Source organism: Toxorhynchites rutilus, chromosome 2 (genome assembly GCF_029784135.1).
Source record: "Toxorhynchites rutilus septentrionalis strain SRP chromosome 2, ASM2978413v1, whole genome shotgun sequence".
NCBI classification, from domain to species: Eukaryota; Metazoa; Arthropoda; class Insecta; order Diptera; family Culicidae; genus Toxorhynchites; species Toxorhynchites rutilus.
The window spans coordinates 186,313,384-186,321,283 of NC_073745.1; the positions used below are offsets into that span (position 1 = coordinate 186,313,384).

At 39.5% G+C, this 7,900-nt stretch overlaps 1 protein-coding gene across 4 annotated transcripts; it reads left to right on the top strand.

Moving 5' to 3' along the window:
* On the top strand, window positions 1-7,900 carry LOC129765024 (N-alpha-acetyltransferase 60). 4 transcript variants are annotated; one of them, XM_055764807.1, is made up of 6 exons: window positions 1-325; window positions 712-870; window positions 943-1,246; window positions 1,330-1,550; window positions 1,611-1,721; window positions 5,210-7,900. In XM_055764807.1, the coding sequence occupies exons 2-6, from the start codon at window positions 863-865 to the stop codon at window positions 5,346-5,348; spliced, it is 783 nt and encodes a 260-aa protein (XP_055620782.1). In that variant the 5' UTR covers window positions 1-325; window positions 712-862; the 3' UTR covers window positions 5,349-7,900. The 4 variants fall into 4 exon arrangements, with proteins under 4 accessions (XP_055620782.1, XP_055620783.1, XP_055620785.1 ...); XM_055764808.1 differs by having other exon boundaries at window positions 1-254; XM_055764810.1 differs by having other exon boundaries at window positions 2-325; window positions 961-1,246; window positions 5,210-7,896.

Genomic DNA, 7,900 nt, shown 5'->3' on the forward strand with positions numbered 1-7,900 from the left:
TATTTCTCAGTCATTTGATGTGTACATAATAGGTTGGTTTTGTGTTTTGGCGTATAAAAATCACGTAGATTACATTTTATTGCTTCAAAGTCAAACGAGTCGAACAATGTAGAATTCTGTCACGAATTAGTTCATAGAAGGAAAATGCCTAAACGGCGATATTTCTGCTCAAAACCAAAACAAAGCATTTTTGATTGGTGCGAAAATTGTACTGCTTCGCAGCAGCTGCTGGTACAAAAAAAGGTGTTAGAAAGGTGTGTGAATGAAATACCAATTTGTTGTCCTGTAGAGATTTGAGCACAACAATGACTCAGTCATTCACTTGGTAAGAATAGCAAAATGAACTTATCCACATAGCGAACACTTCACTGACATAATTTAATCATGCTTCGCCATCCACACAATTGAATCAACTACGGGGGTATTATTTTTTTCACGGCATTAATAAATATCAATTGATTCAAACGATAAAAAGTGTGTTGAAGCCAATTATTATTCTAGTTTCCATGTGGATAGTGGTTGAAATGTTGAGATCTTGAGGTCATAATTCAACAATTTTTCAAAATGCAATGTGATATGAACGCATGGTCAATGAATAAATGAATTTGTGATGCTGACGCTAACTTTATTTATGTTTGACTCAGAGTATATGTAACTTCATCACTATGACATGTTTGATGAATTTATTTTGTATTACCTTTCTTGCTACAGGGAATATCCACCAGTTCTCCACCGCCAGTTCTAGTGCGTGGACATCGAGCAACCGTTTCCTGGCGTTTTTTACATATAAAACGATGGTTCGGCTCGACTAGCGGTGCAGGAATCTCGCTTCACACGCCATTTATTTGTTATTATAATCGACATGCGCCTGTGAGTTGTTTGAATTTAAATAAAATAAAAATCCATACCGCTTCGAGTGTCACGCGAGTCATGATTATATAGATATTATCCAATTGACAGATACCACCACAACCACCTTGGAACGATAAAAACCGACGATCAGTTGAAGGCAAAATCTGTTCCCCTTTGCTCGGTAAATGATGTGCAGCTGCGATTTCTCTGCCCGGATGATTTAGAAGAGGTTCGGACACTCTGTCAGGATTGGTTTCCGATTGATTATCCACTGTCCTGGTATGAGGATATCACTTCGAGCACACGCTTTTTCGCCTTGGCGGCGATCTATAATTTTACTATTATTGGGTTAATCGTGGCGGAGATAAAGTCGTACTCGAAGCTGAATAAGGAGGTAATTGACACAATCATTTAATGATGTGATTCAATTTTGTTATTTGTATTAATGCGAAATGCGAAATAACAATACGCTTTCAGGATCGTGGGATACTTTCAGAATCAATGGGACGAGATGCAGATGTAGGCTATATTTTATCACTTGGTGTTCATCGTAAATACCGCCAAAATGGTATCGGTTCTTTACTTCTGGACTCACTAATTAACCACCTCACCATAGCAGAGCGACACAAAGTCAAGGCAATATTTCTCCATGTACTGACTACAAATCAAACGGCTATACTTTTCTATGAACGAAGAGGGTAAGTTTATTCGCCAGACATGAAGTGGAACTATATAAATTAACTCTATTTTCGCAATAGGTTCATTCTGCATTCGTTCTTACCTTATTACTACTCGATTCGGGGGAAATGTAAAGACGGTTTCACTTATGTGTCATACATTAATGGAGGGCACTCACCGTGGTCGTTATAATATCCTTTTCAAAACAAAATTGTTGATTATTCCAAAATGCTTATTTTCTCTAATCATTTGCTGTAGTGGTTTTTCAGTTATCATTGTATATAGTATGAATTGTACTCGGTTCTAGATGAAATGTTTGCATTTTTTTTTTAATTTGCATGCTCTCTCAATTAACTCAGTAACTTAGCAAAGATTTTGTGTTATAGGTAAAATAATATTACTGCAATTTTTTTTTAGCGATTGTCAATTGTAAATTTTATATTTCAAGACTATAGTGAAACATAGGCGGGATACTGTAGAGAGGAGAAGGAGTGTGCTGTGGATTGCCGCTTATTGGGACGACTGACTACCTACGGAAAATAACTGTTGATCGTAACTGGAAAGTAACCCGAAAAGGATTCGTGTCACCAGCAGAAGTGTGTCGGAATAAGGATGGGAGTATCCTGACGAACGAACGGTGAAGGCAGCACTTCGATGAACACCTGAATGGCCTACAGGCAGAGGACCAAGATAACGATGGAAGCGATTACGTTGGTGCAGTAAATAATGAATATGTACCACTCCCAACGATAAGTGAAGTTGAGAATGTCACCAAGCAGCTTAAGAAGAACAAATCAACTGGACAAGATGGCATCGGAGCAAAACTGATCAAACTGGGCCCGGAAAAAATGGTTAATTGTCCGCATTGACTGATTGTCAGAACTTGTGAAACTGAACAGCTACCGGAGGAGTGGAACGATGGAGTTATTTGTCCTATCTTCAAGAAAAGCGACAAACTAGACAGAGAAAACTTTCGTGCAATCACCGTCCTGAATGCCGCTACAAAGTGCTTTCCCAAATCATATTCCGTCGTCTATCGTCAATTACAAACAGATTCGTAGGAGGCCATCAGACCGGCTTCATCGAAGGTCGGTCTACCACTGACAAGATTTTCACCTTGCCAGAAATGCCGTGAGTACAGAGTCCCAACGCATCATCTATTCATCGACTTCAAAGCCGCATATAATTCAATATCATAAATGGCTTCCCCGGAAAGCTGACAAGATTGATTTAGGGTAAGATGGATATAATACAGTGCTGTGTGCGAATATCGGGTGGATTTTCAAATTCATTCGAGTCCCGCGGGGGACTTCGACAAGGTCATGGTCTCTCTTGCCTGCTGCTCAACATTGCGTTATGAGACGAGCGGCGTTTAACTTCAATAAATCCAGTCAATTCATCTGTTTCGTTGATGACGTAGGCATTGTCGGCAGAACATTTGAGACGGTAGCTGAACATTACACCAGACTTAAGCATGAAACAGAGAGAGTTGGACTGAAAATCAATGCGTCTAAATCCAAGTACATGTTGGCTTTCGGATCCGAGAACGACAGGACCCGACTAGGTAGTATAGTTGTCTAATTTGTCTACCTTGGCTCAATGGTAATGTCTTACAATGATACCAGCTGCGAGATCCGGAGACACATTATCAATAAGAGTCGTATTTATTATGGTCTCCACAAACACTTGAGGCCAAACAGACATAGCAATCGTGCGAAATGCTTCCTGTACAAAACGCTCATGAAATCGGTTGTCCCCTATGACACGTGGACAATACTCTAAGAAAGCCTGCTAGATGTTGCAAGAATGTCGCACAACTATTCTGCAAAAATTGTGTTCATCGGGAATCTGGTTGATCGAGACGGCGAGGAGCCCAGCGAGCAAGGTGGTTAGACCAAGTGGAACAGAACATGGTGAGACGGAGTGTCCACAGAATTGGAGAGAGATAGTCACGAACCGAGTTAATTGAAGAAGAATTGTGAATCAGGCCATGTTTTAAAGACGTTAAGCCAAAATGAATAAAAATTGGACAGTAATATGAGCCATCGAATATTTCAACACAAGAAGGGGATAGTCGACCAGAAGCTCGGGCTATCGAACAAGGCTATCACTAACTCAGGGTCTGTGGCGATTTCATTATTGGGGTTACTTTTGTCTACCGTAACTTGTGGACATTTTTTTCTTTGCTGCATTATAGTGACTCTTCGTCTTTCGGCTGGTTCGTTACTCGTGAGAGGTGCAGATGTTAACCCCTACGCTAGATTTCCTCCGCAACGTGCGGACAAGTGAACCAAAAGCTTTCGACAAGGACCGCTTTGTCCAAATCCAAACACCCTCGAAACTGCTCGGAAAAAAAGAAAAGGATTCGCCAGCAGAAGGAGAGCTGCTCAGAAAGCAGGAGGGAACCCTGGCCTTAACGAGCTGGATGAGGATGTTGTAAAGTCCAGGTGCATCCAGAATGGCGAAATGCTATACGGAGCTAAATACAGACTCGGGAATCAGAAGCTCATCATTCAAAGACCTTGTCGAGAAGGTTCTCGGTGATGGAGCGAATGTGAAGTCCTCATTCCCGAGACACCGATCTCTCCATACTTGTGACGTTTCGATACTAATTAGTTTTCATCGGCTGATGTCTATGCCTTTAGGAACAAGTTTGATTACTGGTGGGTACTAAGTGGGTACATATTTTTTTTCGTAGAGACGCTTGGGACTGGAACTCCATCCCGCTGGGCAGTTCAAACCTCAAACAGAGGTAATGAAAGATGTCGAGGAGAGTGGCTTTCGTGGACTTCGACGGAGAAGTGTTTGTTGAACGGTTTTTCAAACCACGAATCGGATGACTGAGCTCGTGTGCGCTTTTTTCTTGACAGGAGAACACAGAATCACATCCTGAAATTGAGGACAGTTCAGCCTAGTATTTTCGCGGTGTCGACGGGGTCGTTGTAGGTCGTGTCATTCACTTGCAGGATAGGATTGTGGAATCTTTTCCTTCCATTCAATGTGTAGATACGTCTCCATAGGTCGGCAGAGGTCTGCCCTTCGTTGGTGGATTTCAGGAAGCCAGTCCAACTGTCCAGCTTCGTCTCATCCTGCCGCCGCATCTTTAAGTGCTTCGCCTGGTATTTATCAATGGCCGCTTCCTTCCCCAAACCATCGATCGGCATTTGCTTGGCCCCATGCAGGAACTTTCTCCGCTTCTTAATTTCCCTTTTGATGTCCTCAGATCACTAGTGCAGGACCATCAGTGCAGCGCGTTCTTACTCGGGTTGGTTTTAGTAAGTGGAATCGTAGACTGCCGGAATACCGATAGCTGCCTTAAACAGGTCAACCAGCTCGCAGTTAAATCATTATCATTTTATTAGGACGGGAATTAAGAACATGACTATAAATTAACGATAGAATTAGACTAGAATATTCCAGCATGTTACGAATTATCAGTAAAATAGAATTGCAAACTTTTACAATAATCATGCCTTATTCTATAAAGCATTTATACTAATAAATTAACATTATCATTTGATGAGCAAACTTGTAAATCTGTTATAAACACTGCTATTGTTGCCGGCATTCGGAGGTTGTGGCAGACTCACAAGTTGCTCATTTGTTATAGATATTTTGGAAAAAAAATCTTCTAATTATTCAACTCTGAAAAACGATTGTCCTTAACCACCAACTATACTGATTATCTGAAGCACTGGTGTTCATTAATCGTAACGGCAGGTGGTCTCTGCTCCTGGATGAACGGGCGTATCAGGAGCGTGTTTCGTTGGGTGTACTATCGAACCATATCCAGGTTTGTTTTTACCCAGGAAAACTGATGGTGTGACAACGTAAATACTAGTATTAGTATCGTGATCCAATAAGCGAGGTAGTCAAATTACTGCGGTGCAGTAATGCACAATTATGACTAAGCTAGACCTAATAACAATTGTATCGAGATAGAAGAGACAGGTATTATCTGCATTTTGAGCAAATCCCCGCTGAATTACCCGAACGCTGTGCCGACTCTCCAATTTTTTACAACTGCTACCCAAAATTACAATTTTCATCAAAATTGGTCATGATATTACTTATCATGATGGGGGTTTGGGTTCGATTCCCTTTATGGCTTTATGGCACATAAAACATGCTGGAATTTTATTCAAAGCCACAGCCTATCATTCAGACAATACACATATTTCATGCTGGAAGAAGTCTGGTCGTTTTGAAGCGATCTAGTTATTGAGCTGTTTTCTTATTTCACCAGGAAAGGCCGGAAAAATATTAATCTGAAGGCGAAATGCATGGATGAGGTAGAGCCTCCAGTGCATTCTATTAAGTTAACTCTTGGCAGCTCCATGTGGCATGCCGTAAAATTATCTTTCCTTGAGACGACTGGAATGGTAAAAAATCCAGTCGTCTCGCTTCAGATGTTTGTTCAAACGTTATAATGATAGAAGTGATAGTTTTAGACATTATAGAGGCGAATGAACTGCAAAGTTTAAGTTTTAGCGAGAGAGGTATTACTGGAAAAAAGAGATACGGATGTTAATCACTACGCCAAATCGCCTCCACAACGTTTTTGTCTAGAAAAAAATAATGCAATAAAACTGCCCGCAAATGGAGTTTTTCCGGTACAAAATTCGACCATATTTGATAAAAATATGAAACTGCAGAACTTCAACATAATGCCCACAGTACGACATTCGTCACACATTATAAATCCGTAAAACAATACTTGAACATCTAATAATTTCGGGTAGTCGGGTCGGATTAGAATTGGTAGTTTTTCGGTTAACTGGGCGTGGAATTGGTCTTATACGATAAACGAGTTGGTTCATATCAGATGAGATTGTTGATCAATATTTATTTATTCAAATCTTCCGTTTGAAAATTGAACTAGTATTTAGTATTTAGCTATTCAGGCATGTAATTGATATAACGATTTATTTTGCAACAAAATCGTTTGATAATTTATAAAGTAATGTTTGTACAGATAAAATTTGACAGCGAACCAAATACTATCATTAAGTGCTCCAAGGGTTTTCCACAGAGAATTGTTTATAGATATCTGTAACAGTGTTGACGTTCGATCGCATATCAATACATACGGGAGCTGTATGATACGTAGGTACTTGTCCTAGGCTGGAGATATCATCTAACAAATTATGGTTTTTAGCGGGATAGTTCTGATACTTGTTATACATCTATCGTATGGTTTTAAAGTAAATATTGGAGTATCTAAAAACATTGAAATGAATTTCAATACAAGGGAATATGCTTATTTGAGGAACCAGAATAGAGCAGAAATGATCAGAATGACTTTGTGTTGGATCGCATATTTTCAGCTTATGAGCACTATTTTATTCTCCAAAGAATCATTGAAACGGATATAATTTTTATTTTTTCAGTCAATGAGCAAAGTTGTATTAGTAGTCTAAGCAGATGCTAATTAAAGATGTAAAAACAAAATTTTAAATGATATTTAACAAGAATGTTTATTTATTCAACGCGGGAGTGAGGTTTTATTTTCGAAGAGTAAGTTATGCCAAATATAATGCGTTACGAAAAAAAATCATCCCTTTTTCACAATTTATCACATCGCCCGTTAAGAGTACAATTAAAATCTGTCATATAAAATAGACCGTATACTACGAGGGTAATCTTTTTTATCTTCGTATTGCTAGTTAGGGTTTCTAACTGTGGTAAAGGCATCCTTCGACCCTATCGCTCGCAGTTTCAAGATATCATTGTTTTACCCTGGAAGACTACGATGAATCGACTCTCCACGTCAAATCAGAAAACATGTCATGTTTTGAAGAAATAGTTTGAACGTCGATAACTATTCTAGCCGAGAACGGATTTTGATTATTAGCATAGTAATCGATTCGGAATTTCTCTAACCGTCTCACCCGGTTCTAGTAGCCATACCCTCCTGGTCCCTCCAAACACAGAGCATCAACTTTCGGCCGAACCATTCATTGTCATTCAGATCGAAATCACCTTTTTTGAATTGCCGAAACCGTCTCTCATATGATATATTAATACACTGAACGAAACTCGTGTAATTTTGATTTTTTTTTTTGCAGAATATAACTAAAATAAAACATATTTTTGAAGTTCAATATCGAAAGAAAAATGTGACATACAGTAGAACCCCGATTATCCGCGGAATAGTCTGGCAACGTCACCTCGGATACTGAAAATCACTGATAAAGCAAAAGAGGGCTGAAAATAATATGCCATCGCGAAAAAACGATATCTCAGCATGTTTTATCAATGCAAAGTTCATTAAATTATCCATCTGCACGGTCTTGTATACCAGAGGACAGACAATGTGAAAGCCATGGCCAAAACAAAAGATCAAGAGCATACCACCCACTGAGAAATT